Below are 16897 nucleotides of genomic sequence, written 5' to 3' on the forward strand. Positions count from 1 at the left end.
TCATTGATATAATTCTGGTCTCAGTTAGAGATACCTAAAATTACCCTTGATTAATAGATATACCCTTGATACACTACTGTATACCTCTCTTATTGATATGAACAAAAGCATCCATTTTCTTTATCAAAATGTGTAAAATAAAGTTTTGGGTGTACAGAAAGCAACAAGTCCCATTAATCGTACTGTTTGACAAGGGGACAGACAAACCTTAATCTTTAATGTACTCGTTGTAGTCTTTACCAGTGTTTTGTACAGGAAATTCTATTGTATATATTTTTGTATATTTTGGATTCTCTTTTGACAATCTAAAAATATAAAATTCATGCATTTTGTGGATGCTGATTAATAGTCAGAGATGCAGTTTTTTCCTCAGTGCTTCCTTGTTTGATATCTAACAGCATAAAACGTTTTTAAAGGGTGGAACATTCATCCTTCTAATCTGCTGCCTGCCAGACCTTGCAAGCTACCGTTTTCCTGCAGCCCTCCAGGAACGCCAAGACACCTGTTTAGGAGAGATGCAGTGTTGCAGATTTATTCACAGGATCTCCGTATACTATGTTTTCTGAGGGGTAGAGACATCTTGGAAGCAACACTGATCAGCAACTCAAATAAAGAAGATCAGCACTTTCTCTTCCAGCACATGAAAACATAAAAAAAAGATAAGCTGCTAAGATTTGCAGCTGTTGTGATTTGGTCATTTTAGGAGAAAAAAAAACTTTCAGTTCAATAGTTGCATTCTCTTTTCCCCATCCTGCTCCATTGATCTTCCCTATCGATCTCCAAGCACTCTCAACAAAGCTGAGCAAACACAGAATCAAAGAACAAATCTTACCAAACAAATACAGAATGAGTAGAGTAGCCTTTTGCTTTATGAGTTGTAAAAATAAATGTTATGTAGTTTGTTGTTATATACAATATCTTGTACTCCTACAAAATGTCATGCAATGTTCCATGACACCCACAGATAAAGTCTCAGATCATTGAGAGTATTTGTAATGGGAATGATAAGTAATCATAATGGAAAGATTGGAATTTATCACCCTCCATTTGATAAGAACACAACAGCAAGCTTTCTTTTAAAGGGTAAAAATGCATGATAATGATTAAACAAAATCAAATTAAGCTGTTGTAAAATAACATTCTCCTAATCCCAAGTTTACACTATTTCTTTCTGCAAATGCAATGGCTTTAACAAAAATCTGTTAAATGCTAATTAATGCAGAAATTTGAAGACTTTGCCAATGAGATCAGCAGGCACACAATGTGCACTGTTAATTAATTCATATGATTAAAATCTTTATCTTAAATATATCTGTATATTGTAGTTATCATGTTGATCATTGCTGCATCTCAGTCATTGAAATATTCATTCTGTGTTTGTTCATTACCATAGTGTTCTGCTGGTTATGTGATCTGAAATAAAAATAGTAATATCTAAAGTAAAAATAAAGGTAAGAAAAAGAAAGAGATTCCTGTACTTTAGAATTTCAAACATGGAAATTTGTTCTTTGTTGCTTTAAAAAAGAAAGATTTTTGCCTTTCTGAACCTGGGCCCAGGCGGAACTGAAAATGTTAATGTTTTTAATAGAAAACTTTAGGATGTTTTAGCAGTTTAATATTAGTGAATGTCATAAATGCATTGACTGTTTAATTACCTTGTACTACCCATATAAACTCAATTTACAAATTCAATAAAAAAGTTTCTAAATTTACACTAGGTCCAAAGAAGCTCAATACTTTATATATAAAAATATGTGCAGAGATAAGACTATAAAAAAAAATCCTAAATGTTAAAGATCTCAAAAAGGATTAAGTTTTATTGGAAAAACTGAAATAATTTTTTTGATTTTTGAAATCATACTATGGAAATCTTGGAATCTATAGAAAAAAAATACCTTTGTGTCCTAACAGTAATGTTTTCAACCAATTCGCAGTCTCTGTATTAGCATATGGATGTGAAGCCTGGACCCCATGCAAAAAAACAAAACCATGCAGAAACTACATAAAGCCCACAGAAGCACAAGCTGTATGCTCAGAATAGCAAGAAGAGGAAAATAAATGAATGGGATAGATGCAAGCACAAACAAAGCTACAGTATGTGACATTATGACAAGAGGAGGGAGACTAGAATGACAATGGGCTTGGCACAGAACAAGGCTTACAGATCATTGCTGGATCTATCAAATACTAAACTGGATCTAAAAGAACAAATCTAATCAAAATCTCCTGGGAAATGAAAAGATATTTTCAGTAATTCTAAGGGTAGAGCGGATTTAAAACAGCTAGGATCAGAAGCTCCCGGATCTGCTAACAAGCTCTGAACACGAGAAGGAAATGGCCAGGTGACTTAAAATATAACTTTCATCACTAATAAGATTAATGTTGTCAATTCAATGTCCAAAGACACTATGTAATATCAAAACGTTTGACTCAATTCCTTATTATAATGTACAATACCTCAAGTTCTTACTTTTGGTGAGCAAACTGTCCACTGAACAGTATATCTAAATTAAATGTGGAATAAGTGTGTTTTGTCCATCGGGAAAAGTGAGACGCGCATCTTGAGGTTTTGAATTGGTATCATTGAAATTCTAGACTGCTATACATGACTGCCATCTAATGGTGATCTTCATATCTGTGTGTGGTAATAAAAACCACAGAGACAAAAGTGTTTACAAATTATAACCTCTTGTCATAGTTTCAGGACCATGAGCAAGCTCACTGGGAAAACAAAACAAGCACTTTAAAAAATTCAGAGGGTAGAAGAGACCACTGTTTGTTGCTTAAAATAAACTTTTAGAGTAATAATTTGGTTATGGACTTCATTCATTTTCTAAAGTTTCATCCAATTCAGGGTAAAGTAAACATGGCAGAAGAATGCACAGTTACCTAAGGCGCAGATAACTTTACAGCTACTGACTGAGGTTTAAAGAATCAAGTTTGTATGTTTGTATTATCTTTAAAAAGCCATTTTAATGTAACAAATTGTGTACCAATATGTTAGTTAGCATATAGTGACTGCCAGCCAGTCAACAATCTTCTTCTGGTTTCCATTGAGCATGAGTGAATAATTTCAGTAGAATCCTCAGTTTCATCACTGTTTTTCAGGTCAGCACCCTTTCTTATAGAGTACATACAGTACAACTCCATTGAAAGTATCTGCAGGGAATGCCAAGTAAAAATGACAAAACATGCTGTCACAGTGATGTGCTTTAACTATTGTTTTTCCACAAATAAATTGAAGTCCACTTTCATGAGAAAGGCCTTCATTAAATCAAATTGCTTTGGTTTTAAAGGAAATCATTACAATAGTGTAAGAGTGAATTAAATGATGTCATCCAATAATCACAAAACACAAACCCAGTACTTCAATTTAGGTGTCCATTGACTGGAAACATTTAGTTCCACCTGGGTCAAAATGTACAGTACATTTTCATGTTATGTCTCACAAGCTGAATGGAGAATTGTGTATTTTAAACCCCATATATTTTATATGGAATCTCCTTACAAGAATGAAATCTGTATATTTTAGTTTTTTTCATCTAATTTACATGAACATTATAACAAACAACAGCCTATCAGTTCATTTAGTACAAGAATATTTTTAATATTTTAAAGGTCTGACATAAAAAACAGCAGTATGTAAATCTTGTAATTACATTTTATGTTCATGCATTACAATGAATTTAAATATTATTGTTTATAATTAAAAGGTACACTAATTGAAATAAAACATTTTATTTACATTACTTTGTAGTTGTCAACATTGAATAAATAATGATAATATTAATTGACAATTTACAACTGAAAAGCACATTTTGATGAAAATCCAGAGAAGTTTTCAGAAAACACACACACCGTTTCGCTTTGACTTTAAAATATTCATGAGCCACATGTGTAGCTTGGCTCCATGCGTGAAGGGGCTGTAGAGAAAATGTCATGGAACAATGGTAATTGTTAATTTTTGTCACTAACATTTTCAGTAACAGCTTAGCTGACCATAACATTTAATTTGTATTATAACAACAAAAACATTGAAATAATGCCACACAGTAATAACAGAGAGTGGCACAGATCTGAAACCAATACAGGTTACTGAAAGCACACAATGGTTAGAGACCCAGAAACAGTTTTTTTGGACTTGTGAATATAATACATACAAGCTGTTTAAGTTGGCATGACTAGGTGAAGTGACCATGACATTTCTGGACCAGAAGTGAGTATTAAGTGCCTGCCCTGGGGCTGATTAAGATGCCACTTTCTGCTACTCAACCGCCAGTCAACCAGTTGTTAGTTTTCTTATTGAACCCACTGGTGAAAGCCCCTTAAATAATTAATGATTAGTAGCAACTCAGACCAAAATGTCAACAATCAAAGATGTTAAACCCAACATCTTTGCCATTGGAAAGATGCAAGGTGTTTGTATCTCACAGAAAGCTCCAATTAAATACTGAGCTTGTGTACAAATCTGTGGTACAAAAACCTACACTCAAGGCCAGTTGTTCCCAGTCTTTTTAAGTGTGCATATCTTTTTTTCAATTTCTAAGGATGTGGAGCACCAAATGCTACTACCTGTTTTTAAAACCCTTTTATATATGGAAATCTAATGTAACAATACAGTAATAATCTGAATTTAGCAAACATTTGTAATGCGCACACCTCATATTATATGAAATTCTTATCTGTTATCTCAGAGAGCTACTGCATAACCTAGTAGTGCTCGTGTGTGAACACATGAACTACTTAACTGGGAACTGGTGTCATTTCGCTTACTTCAAGACAGAATGTCAGGCTGGAGCAAAGACAATTTAAATCTGATTCCACATCACATGTTTCTTTTCCATGGACCCTCAGTAGTAGCTTTGCGGACCACCAGGGGTCAGCAGACCACAGGTGGGAACCTCTGCTCAAACCTTATTCCTGAACTTGCCAGAATTTTCTCCTGAAAGGGGAAATAAATCGATTCTCTCTCTTTCAGCAAATAGTCAGTTAGTGAATGTGTTACCGTAGGTGTGACTGCACTTGCATATCCTCCTTGTTCCAGGTGTTCAAGGTTTTCTTGCAATTACGCAGCAGGTAGATTGCTTTCAACATGCAGGATAAGGATTCTAAACAATAACATGACATCAGGAATCTGAAGTATTCCCAGGTAGATCTGAGGTTTCCTATATGAAGTGGTTTCCTCTGTGCACACAGTAATACTCTTACAATGTAATTCCACCAAAAAACTGGGTGCAAAAAACAGAATTATGTTTCATTACAACACAACGTTTTTATAGTATCTGATCCAACATTTTCTAAATTGGATCAAATCATTGATTTGGCTCCAGATCCTGACTGCACCACAGTGACCCCCAGGGGAAAACAACAAATTGTAGGGAGTGACGTCAGTTTTGTAGTAAGAGAAATACATTTTCATTAGTCAGTAAAAAGCAAGAACAATTATGAATTTCACAGAACAGTTGACTCAATATTTACTGTCAAACTATTGTGTTCTTATTGGAAATAAAATTAAAGAAATGAAATTTTCCTTTAAACAATTCACATCTGTATAATTCAATAATCTTTTTCTGAAATGCTATCAATTCAAAGCCAACAAACACAGAAAATTATGCAAAAGAATACTAACTATAGCTTCTTGTATTAATGGAGGGGCTGTCCAAATCATCATCTAGAATTTTTTTTAATTGCCTGTTTTGTACTTGTTCCAGGATAAACATGCAAATGTGAAATTTCCAGGTTAAAAGTTTTATATATCCTTCCCAAACTTAGTGTGTTTGACTCAGGTTTCCTACAATGTTTGTAGAAAGGAGATTACTTTATCAGAACATCACTGTACTGTATGCCTGATAGACATTAGGAATCCTCCTGTTTTCACTCTTAAGAATGTTGCTGTTATCACATCCCAATCAAAGGGTGATGACAAGTTGTGGAGCCACAGAAATCTACTTTAGAAATCCCCCTTACAGGGTTCTCCTACAAAGATTCACATGAGGCCTCCCATAATTTAGTACACAACCATGGTTTATCTTACAACTAAAACCAACTCCACTTCAGGAGCACAATTTGGACTCTTTCTTTTTCCTCCCTAGCTTTTGTAGCCTTCGCTGTCAATTTGGTGACCTGAGCAAACTGAGATTAGTTTTAAAAATGTACAGGTAGCTTAAAATATATTTCAGAATATCATTTTACATCAGATACTTAGTAGCAGTTCATTAGTAAAAATATTTTATAAAAATATAGTTTTTCTGTAGACTGCCTTACATTGCCTTTGTGGGTACTAGATTTTTACAACATTATGGACCCCATCACATACAGTATACTATAAAGGTATGAGTAAGGCAAGCACTGAGACTGCTGATGAAAACAATCATGAGTCACCTTTTCTCACTAACTAATAATAACTTTACAGTATAGATTTAGTTGCACCTCACTGTACAACTTATAAATATTTTAAGCAAAACAGTGCTTAACATCTCATACATGACAACATACTTGGGACAGGCCAAGCATATGACATTATTGGAGTACAATTCAAAACCAATTTTTGTTTTTATGCTAAAAAACAAGTGATGCTTCCCTTCGCAAAATACTTTTGCTGTTTTTATCCATTCAAAACTAACAACACCATCAACACCATGATCTTCTTTCCACACACAGTCATGGGTGACTTGGACCCAGCCTCATCATTGAAGCAGATACACTGGCTTCTTTCAAGTAAAGGCTGGATGAGATCTCCGAATCAATTAGCTTTGAAAACCAGACATAGAAGATAGTTTCTCAATTTTGCCAAAACATCTTCTTGATTCTGTGCAACACACGACTTGATTTGGTCAGGTGGGAATCAACATGCTGGTCTTATCACCTTGGCGGAGTGTAGCCATATGGTTTCTGAAGACACAGTGTGTTGTGATTAGGGAGGGGGTAGACATAGTAGTGCTCAACCAAAGCTGCTAATGAAGGGAATGTCAATTCTGCTTCGAGGAAGACTCTGGAGTCCTGCAACAGTAGAAAGAATCATTTGATTATGATATGTTGCTCATGGCAAAGAGGAAAAACTCTGTGGAAGTTTATTAATTGCAGTGTATCTTTGGAGCTTTCCCATTTTCTGACATAATATACTTTGTTTTTACAAGGCTATGCTACAATGAACTGTTCATAAGGAAAACCACACAAGGATATAAGGAAGATAAGCATGAAAAGGTTTGTGCATACTTGGTGTTTATATATTCAGAGCAAAACATTTGTCAAAAATGTTTATTAGCTTTCAACAAAAGCAATTTAGAAGCAAGATAAGCACATTTGCTGTGAGCCATCAGCTGTTTTGTCATTAGTGAAATGGCAGAATCTTGGAACATTGCTTTGTGTTATGCCAAAATTCACAGCACAGCAATGCCCAGATCGCACTAGTGATTAGGGAAACAAATGTTCCTATTTTGTAAAATTGCTTTGGACATGCATGCATCAGCAGTGGATACAAAATAAATGTCCTTTCTGACGGCAGCCTTTTTGTGTTTCATGTTTTAATATGTTGAAGTAATTAAAAAAGTAAAAGCCAAGCAGAAAAGAGAGTGGGAGTTGTTCCAGGTCATGAGAGGAGACATGAAAAGTTATTAGTGCTCCCTCAATCTTGTAAAATTTAAAAACCGCTGTACGAACTACAGAGGAAATTGCAAATCTGACCTCCTCAAAAATTCTGTAGTTCCTTCCTTTATTTAAGCTTTCATCCCATACAACTAGGACCTAGGTTAGAAGGGAAAATAGTCAAGAGTTACAAAATGTATTTACAAGTCACACAGAATCACAATGCAATAAAACTTTGACACTGAAAATGATCAAATCAAACTACTGAAACAGTTTATAATTGAATACAAAACAGTTTGTTTAAATATAGCTGATACCTTAGTTATTGTTAAAGTTTATAAAGAGAACTCAGCCATTTCTGTCAGTAAGCCTATGACAAAGGATGTTGAATGAATTTCAGACAGGTCTCATATGATATGAGTAGCTTTTCAGTTCAAACCTCAATGTTCTTTTATCGTTCATGCTTTAACCAAAGACTGCCTAATTGTTGTCCACCAGTCTGCTCTATTTATTGGTTAATATTCCAGATCATATAGTTCAGTCATCATATAATAAATGTTCTTGCAGGAGTTGTGGTATAGTCTTACCTTTGACGTTTTTGTTCCCGAATTCCTAACACAGTAAAGACCATCCTGTGGAGAACCAGACTTGGAGGATGATTTAAATAACCTGCAATCATATAGGGAGTGAACACAAATGTATTACAAATAAATAAAGTAAGGTGCTGTAGAAAAAATGTAGAATCGTGATTCTGCAATTGCAGATGGCAATGATACAAGGGGGGCAACTATGAGACTATTGATAAATAGGAGCCAAAACATGTATTTTCACCTAAAATAATTTAAGCAAATACAAAGGGCACACACTATTCAAAAATGTATTTGAAAACCATCTAAAAGGTCGATGGAAGGAATGACATTTAAAAATCCTTTATTACTATAAAGGCTTGGAAAAATATATTCTGAACGGTGTGAAGTGTAGTGTTGTATGATTTTCATTTTATACTAAAATATCTTGCCATCTTATGCAGTGATCAGATCAGGTAAGATCAGATCACTTTATTGGCCATATACAATTTCTTGTATTAGGAATATGTCTTTTCGCATACCCCAACTTGCTCTCCATGAGACATACAGACACAGAGACAGGGAGAGAATTTAGTGCACATCTGAATTGTGCATCAGTAAAATATAATGTTGTTATATAATCAAGCTGTAAATTTTCTTTTTTCCTTAACTCTGCAGAGGGCTTCAACATCAGCACAGCCCTGTTTTTGTAGAATGAAAAGATGTTTTCAAGCAGTGTGAAACTCTGTAGCCGAAAGGTACTTGCTTTTCAACATCGCTGGTCTCCTTTGTGTTGATGAACACTGAATCTGGTAATTGTACCTGATGGAGGGAAAATAAACAATCATCAGAACAATGATCATGAGAAAATCAATCACAATAAAGGAAACACAAACAAGCATAAACTGGATCCAAAGCACATAGCACATCTGTACTGTACAAACTAGTTGGTGTCAACTGCTAATTGTGCAAATTTGTGAAATATTGTGTTATTCAGGAAACACCTTTCATTTACCTATTTCATTTTTTCTGAACAGATCTTAATCAAACTCTTATGCTTCTTGAACTGTTAGTTCTTATTATTTTTTATGAAGAAATATATAGACAAAGACCAAAAAAATCTAGATTTGTGCAACAAAGTTGTGCATTGGCATTTTCACATTTTTCCACATTCAGTCTGCACTGTGCAAACAATTCCCCTACTTTCAATATAAGTATCAATATTTAGATTTGAATCTTATCTGCAATTGAGGTACTCAAATAAGCAGAATGTTGATATTGCAAAATGCAACAAAGAAGGCATTGATTCACAATATGCACGAGCGCCTTTTTGTGTTATCAGAAGGTCTCTGTCTCTGTTACTGATAATGCTATGATGTCTTTGATCAATAGTTTTATTAGTCTATCTACAAATCCTGCAAGGGATCCAAATACTGTTGAATATGTACGGTATAGTGGAAATTCATTAATTGAATAGGAATTCATTAATTCAGTAGAAACTGTTATGCTCTAATTTCTGTAATCCAAGCCCCTCTATTAACCATTGGGTACTGGTGGGGGGTGTTGAGGGGGGACAAAGTAGCCTTACATTTTCATAGTCATCATCTGAGTCGTTCCCTTTGTTTTGGGATCCTTTCCGCAGATGTGCTGGGATCTCATCCACAGGAGAACGAAAACTCTGTCCGTCTGGTGATGATCTTCTAAAGATAAAAGAAAAAAAATAAAATAAAAGGAGCCAATTTGAAAAATGTCCTGTCCTGTCCTAAAGGTAAAACAAAATACAAATATTTAACTGTACAGTACTTTAAAGCATTCAAGTCTGCTCTGTAAATATCAACTGCATTATGATAACAGTATAGGAGAATATATTTATACTGCAAATCCCCCTATTCTGTTTTGAAAATATCCTGGATATAATCAGATTAATAACTTATTTTCTGAATTTCTCTAGTTAATCAGTTAAATATAAGTGCATAGCTCTGTTGAATTTCTTAACACTTATCTCAATGTGCTTTGGATAGACTATATTGGTGTGTACCAGAACCTGTGGACACTTTGAACTTACTGTATCGACTGTCCTGGAGGTTTGGGCTTCGGCTTTGCTGAAGGAGGAGGAGGTTTTGGAACCAAAGGAGGCTTATAGAGGCCGGGTCTCTGAGTCTCCGGGGATGTCTGCAGCTTAACTTCCTGAGATTTGCTTCCATTCTTGTGATTTGGCAGCCAGGGCTTATTCTCAGAAATGACATTAAGCTTTTTCTGAAGCTCAGTGCAAATGGGTAACGTAGCAGGAGACGATACACCTCCCATTCTATTGTCATTGCTACCACAAGCAGGCAAAGTGGCAGAAGGTTTGCTGGAAAGATTTCTGTCATGAGGCATCACAATCGGGATTGGAGGCTTTGCAACTGCGCTACACTTCAGGTTTTTGGTAGGGACCTCTGGTTTATCTGGCTTCTGCAAGTGAGGAGCGAAAGGAAGAGGAGGGGGCGGTTTTTTGCTTAGAATCTCCCTGGACCCCAGATCACCTTCAGGCTTCTTCAATGGAGGACATGGAGGAGGGGCTTTCTTGTGGAAGGCCGGCTCCGGCACATTTTTCTTGTGAGCAGGAATTAGCGGAGGGGGCAGTCGGCTTGTGGGTGAAGGTGCTGGAATTTCTTGCTGGAACTGTGGCTTTAGGGAAGGCACTGGGGGTGGAGGATATGTTGGTGGAGGTACAATTGACCTGCCTGGAATAAAATAATAAAAATGAGCAAAGGCAGGGGGTCTTAGCCTCTGCTTATTGATTTCTATGTGTGCAATGTGATAAAAGAAAGTTTATACATTTTTATTTTACTCTCCCTTCACATGCTCAATTTCCTGTTTAATAGTAGGAATTCAGAACATAAAAATAATAGCAATAAAGAACAAAAAGGCCAAAAATAAATTTCTACCATATTATGATATTGGCTAAGACATCCAGCTCTGCGTCGGGGAAATTTATAATATGGTGGTTTATCACGAGGGAAGTAGAGCCATTCGAAAAGATCTTCCATGTGACACCAGTCAAGTTGTGACTAATGTTGTGTGAAATAGAAGAAGGCTTTACATAGAATTAGTCACAATTTCCCAGTCTTGTTTGTTCTTTTTTAAAGTTTTGAGAAGACCTTTGAAAAGTTTTTCTTTTTTTTGCTGAAGTACATTTCAGTTGGAACATCATGTTACACTGGAAACTCAATTTAATTATCTTCAGAATGTGCTTGAAATATGTTTTAATTAATCAACTAAAACATGTCCACCTAGGAGGAACTATTATCATGCATAATTAATTCATGCCTTTGCTGTTCAGGTAATCCTTAATACTGGTTATTCCCACTGAGATTTATTAGAATTCTCTGGCAGTGTCATTGGTCAAACAAAAGGGACCTGACCTGCTGAAGTTTGAAAGGGTGATTCTCTTAAAATTTTAGTTCATTATATGTGAACAATCTAATTTTTATTTTTTCTTAGGGCAATACAAAATCAAGGATATCCTATACAAAAAAATAGCAACCCTTTACAAAATATAGTAACTAGTAACTAGTAACAACACATATTCAGGTAAGACCAGGATTTTTTCAATTAGTCAGTCACAACCTAATATGTTTTTGGCATGTGATGGAAAGTAGAAAGTCTTTGAAACCTCTAAGGAGATTAAAATATAAGAGTCTTTCATGGGTTTTCGACATGAATGAGATTACATGACTGACTGTAGCATGTGATAATTTCTTTCTAATATTCTTCAATTATCTGCCAAAGTCTGAAAGCTTCAAAGCATTGTTCAAGACATTGCTTGTGCCTCTTTTTATACTTAATAATGCCCAAAAATTGATCATTTAGTTGAAGTCAGCATTCTTATGATGGATATCTGGTGTATTAGCCTTAACATTTAAAGTTTTAAGTAGATGTGTCTGTAATCTTTTTTTAGGAACAGAGGTGCAATATTCTTAGGACTGAGCTGTGTCACGGACGTCCAAAGGGACTAACCGTGGAGAGCAGGAGAGTGGAAAAAGACCCATATGCGTAGCGGCGGAACAGGAAAAAGGCCTGGGCTCATTAGTGCAAAGAGTTCAGGAGTGCCATATAGAAACCTATGCCCTCAGGTAGCAGACGTGGGGCGACCTGGTGCTAGGCGGGTCTCAGGACATCCAAACGTCAATGCTGAGCGAGGGCAGAGTGCAAGACCCGGAAATATATAGCCCAAGGGAAAGAGAGGGACTGGAAGACCATCCAGGCAGGAAACTAGGGACAGGACAGAGTAGGAGCGCCCTCTGGCTGCAAAAGGCGTGACAACCTGGAGCTCTGCTAGGTCATCATGGTTGACAGTTTTAAATACTTTGCACTCTTTCTTCAGTGTCTTCAATAGAATTCATATGCAGATACATTGCAGCGCCAAACATTGTAACTACACAAATATTGCCAGTTTAGCTCATCAACATCTCGCACAGATTGTTATATAGAAATAAACTTTAGAGCAGTGGTTCTCAAAGTGTGGTTCGTGGACCACCGCCAGGTGGTCCGTGGGTTGACCTAGTCATCTTTCTTTAAGCAAGTCTAAGCAGCTCCATTCTTCACATTAACTTTTTAAGTAATGAAAACATGTGCAAATTATGCAATTTTGTTTGTAAAATATTAGCACTGTCATGAAATGTAATTCAATATTAATTTTAGTACATTAATAGGTGATGAATTTTACAGAGTAAGAAGTGGATGTAGGCATAGGTGGTCCAATGCATCTGTGACTTGGTTTAAGTGGACCACAGACCATAGAACTTTGAGAGCCACTGTTTTAGAGGATAGCATCATAGAGACTTATGTGGCAAATAAACATCTGTAGTTCTCAAAGATAGTATTTAGAATAAGTGGTTACCTTGTGAAGTTGGCGATCCATCAGGCATTAAATACTCTTCCTCATCGCTATCGTCTTCGACTGTAAAATCTAAATTAGTGGGAAATTTACTATTGTATTGATCTCTTCACTTCTCACCAATGATTCTATGTCTTCGTTAGTGACTGGTGGTGTGACAAAAAGGTACTAAGCAGTAGCAACAAATGACACGGACATTTAGAAATTAGTACCATGTGCTGGATACCAGCATCTACTGTATTGTATATCCCGATCCATACTGCGAAAGACAGAAGAAGACAATAGAAAGTCTTCAAAAAATAAAATCCAGAGAATAGAATGAAATGTTATATTTGTTGTATTGTAAAAATAATACAGTAATAACTGTAACAACTGTAATAATAACATTATTACTGTATACAGTAATATACAGTAAATTACAGTACAGTATTGGTACTGTATACAGTAATAATACTGTTTATAACTGCTTTCTTTAATTCTGGGTTGCAGGGATAAATTGGAAGAAGTGATGATGATGATGTTGATGATGATGAGATATTAAAGCATCCCTTCATTTGTTCTCAAAACAATCAATCTGGCACTCTGTTTCAAAGACTCTGAAGGTTTAATGAAATTAGGGTAAAAAAGGAAAATTACAGGAATCACATTGCTGGAGTCTGGTCATTAGTTTATAGACAGTATGTAATAGTTTTTTTTATTTGAGTAAAACAAATATCCTAGGAAATAATTTTTACCTTCATCCTCAGCAGCACTTGGGGAATACTTTATATCCACGGGCCGTTCAATTGATCCATAAAAGCTGTCGGCATCAGATTCCGAATCACTGACAGAACAAAAAGATTTATTAACATTTATTAACAAAGAAGTATTGATTTTACCCACAAGGTCTATCTAAATATTTAATATAGGGAGACTCCAAAACACCTCACTGTAATTTATAAAGAAAACAATTTCAATTGAATCTTAGCATTCTCAGGTTTTCATGCCCACATTTGAAATCTTTCAGCATTTTATAAAAAATAAAAAATGTGAAAATTACTTGTAAGATCATACGTTTTACTTCCTGGGGGTATTTGAAAGTATTTGTTCTATGTCCATCATAGAACAAGTAAGTAAGCTGATTAAGATGAAGCCAGATATACTGTATATAAAAAGTTCTCCAGCAGCTACTGTATATCACCCAGCAACTCACAAGTGACAATTCACTGAAGCACAGCAGGTGTGAGCCTGATCAGTACCTGGATGGGAGACCTCCTGGGAAAGCTACGGTCGGTGCTGGAAGATGTGCTAGTGGAACAAGTTGGGAGTGTGAACCCTGCAGTCTGTGTGGGTCCTAATGCCCCAGTATAGTAATGGGAACATTATACTATACTATAAGGCACCAACCTTTGGATGACAGTTAAAAACGAGGTCCTGATTCATTAAAAATCCCAGGGCATTTCTCGAAAAGAGTAGGGGTGTCAACCCAGTGTCTTGGTCAAATTTCCCCCTAGCCTTTATCGATCATGTCCTCCTAATAATTCCCATCAATAAACTGGCTTCATCACTCTATTCTCCTCCCCACTGATAGCTGATGTGTGGTGAGTGTACTGCTGCACATTGGCTACAGTTGCATCATCCCTTTCACTGTAAATCGCTTTGTGTGGAGTGTCCAGAAAAGCACTATATAAGTGCAAGGAATTATTATCATTATTGTTAAACTAGGAAGGTTAGGGATTTCTGATGTCTCAATGATTTGACACTTAAGACCAAGAAATGACAAATTCACTTTTTGTAAATCAGCATTTCTGTGATTAAATAAATTGCTTTTCAGTTCTGAAGTTTGCAATTAAAGTAATCTTACTTAATTTTTTTTTGCCTCCTACACCAAAAAGATTTCTTAACTTACTGGATTTATTATTTTACTATTAATTGAGCATGTTAAACCAAACGTAGTTTCAAAAGCTTAGGTTTAAATGGAAAATAAACTGCATGACTTTCTCTTGCTCAGTTTGCACCTTTTGGAGAGTTCAGAGCCACATTCACTTGAAAGTTTTAGAAGGTTTAGATACCCTGCAAAGGATTTGGGTTTCTTATTTACATTACAGAGCACTTTTTGATTTTAAAAGACATTTTTTTCTTTCATTTCAAGATAAATTTGACATTGATTTACTAAATACCAAAAGCTAGCAAAAAATGAACATGTAAGACTTTGTGATAACAAAGTCAAATGCTCTATATTCAATTGGTTTGGCTGTAAGCCAAGCAGGTAGGATGGATTTTCAGATCTGTCTTAGCTGTGGCAATATGCAGTGAGGGTTTGAACCAGCCTGCTGGTGCATTAGTCTTATTTGTGGTGTGCTTTTTACACCATTTCTGTTTAATTTGATTTCTTTGCCTTATTTTTTAACTTTTATATACTTTTACTTCACCCTGCATGGACATCAGCTTACGTAAAAACATTTCTGCCCCTGCATTGCATTGGTGCTGGTCTGGTAAGTAAAGGCGTGTACCAAATTAGCTGCCCCAGAAGCTCACAGATGAGAACTCGAATTTCAGCTGCAAGGAGCCATCAAAACTGCAAATGTGTTTTTGTGTGGTTTAATCATGGTCATGCATCTATACAGTTTGTGTGTTTGCATGCCTTTTGAATTAAATTAGCCTCTCAGGTTCCTTTTTTTCGAGTGGTCAGTGTTTGCGTCGTTGTGGTTATCCTTATAACATTTACTATTTAAAAAAGTGACATTCTTGATCACAGCACTCTGGGTATAACTATGCAAGTCATTTCACATTTTGAAAACAGTTTTCTCATTGTGGATTTTTTAAGAGTTAAAAAGTACAGATACAAAGCATATGGTTTCACATGGAGACAAGTCATACAGTACTTTATACTGGAGAATTACATTTCCCTTTTGAACTCAGTGTTCTCAGTGGGAAGTGTGATTTGTTTTATGATTAATGTTTGAAATGTGCTTTATGTTTAGCTCTGGTTAGCTGCATGAAGAGGAAGTGACCCCATCTAGTAAATGGCTGTGAGGAAACAGTCCACGGTAAGGTTGGGGAAAGGGTGACGAAAGAGGACACGATTTTAAATTAGAAGAACATTTTTTCACAGAGGTGAAGCAGCACCAGTTTTTGCAACACTGTATAGTCAAGTACAAGGGCCTATCTATTTCAATTAATAATTCAAAATACCTAATGCAATTTACAATGCTGGAGGAGCCTTGAATACTGCTGCTTTTATTTTAGGTAATGACAAAAGAACGAGCCACTTCATAGTATCCCAGTAGCCCTTGCATTACACAATACAAAAGAATTCATCTTAAATCTACACTTTAAAATTGTAATTTTAATTGAAGACTAAGATGACTAAGATCACTAAGATGACTGATCTTACTGCTGCTGGAATTAGCACTGACACTGTACCCAGAAAAAGGTTTGGCTGCCTACCTAAAATACTTTTTCAGTTCTGCAATTTGCTCTTGGGTATTCCCAGAGCTCTTCATTGCAGAAACGGCAAAAAGACAGATGCGGTTAGAAAAAAGCAAAAGAGATGTAAAAATAATCAATTGCTGTTTAATCCTTACCTTGGTGCCTGAGTATCCCTTTTGTCGTGATAATAGTCAATTTCTTTTCTCAAACTTAACATCCATTTCTGTACATGAAAGATAACAGAACAAATAGATTAATACCATATTTGGACATCTTGTATCCTGAAAATGCATTTTATTTATTTTCTCTACATCCGCCTCATTCCTAAGTAACAAAAATGCACTAAAACAAGACATCTTCCTTTTCTGAGTGACTTCTTTACATACAGCATTTTCATTATGTGCCCATTATCAGCTCAGTTAGATATCTGCCATGATAGAACAGTCCCAAGATA

At 35.7% G+C, this 16897-nt stretch overlaps 1 protein-coding gene across 1 annotated transcript in view; it reads right to left on the reverse strand.

The window, feature by feature from the left end:
- Positions 1-3719: 3719 nt before the first annotated feature.
- Positions 3720-16897, reverse strand: part of sh3bp2 (SH3-domain binding protein 2) — a 33142-nt gene continuing 19964 nt past the window's right edge. Inside the window, exons 5-13 of the mRNA XM_088910624.1 lie at positions 16599-16666; positions 13767-13855; positions 13036-13104; positions 10216-10876; positions 9739-9850; positions 8917-8972; positions 8172-8253; positions 7684-7743; positions 3720-6999 (exon numbers count right to left, since the gene is read on the reverse strand). Coding sequence (XP_088766750.1) covers positions 6862-6999; positions 7684-7743; positions 8172-8253; positions 8917-8972; positions 9739-9850; positions 10216-10876; positions 13036-13104; positions 13767-13855; positions 16599-16666 — 1335 coding nt within the window. The 3' untranslated portion in view covers positions 3720-6861. The remainder of the gene's footprint in view (positions 7000-7683; positions 7744-8171; positions 8254-8916; positions 8973-9738; positions 9851-10215; positions 10877-13035; positions 13105-13766; positions 13856-16598; positions 16667-16897) is intronic.

This window comes from Atractosteus spatula, chromosome 3 (genome assembly GCF_055471065.1).
Source record: "Atractosteus spatula isolate fAtrSpa1 chromosome 3, fAtrSpa1.hap1, whole genome shotgun sequence".
Classification (NCBI taxonomy): Eukaryota; Metazoa; Chordata; class Actinopteri; order Semionotiformes; family Lepisosteidae; genus Atractosteus; species Atractosteus spatula.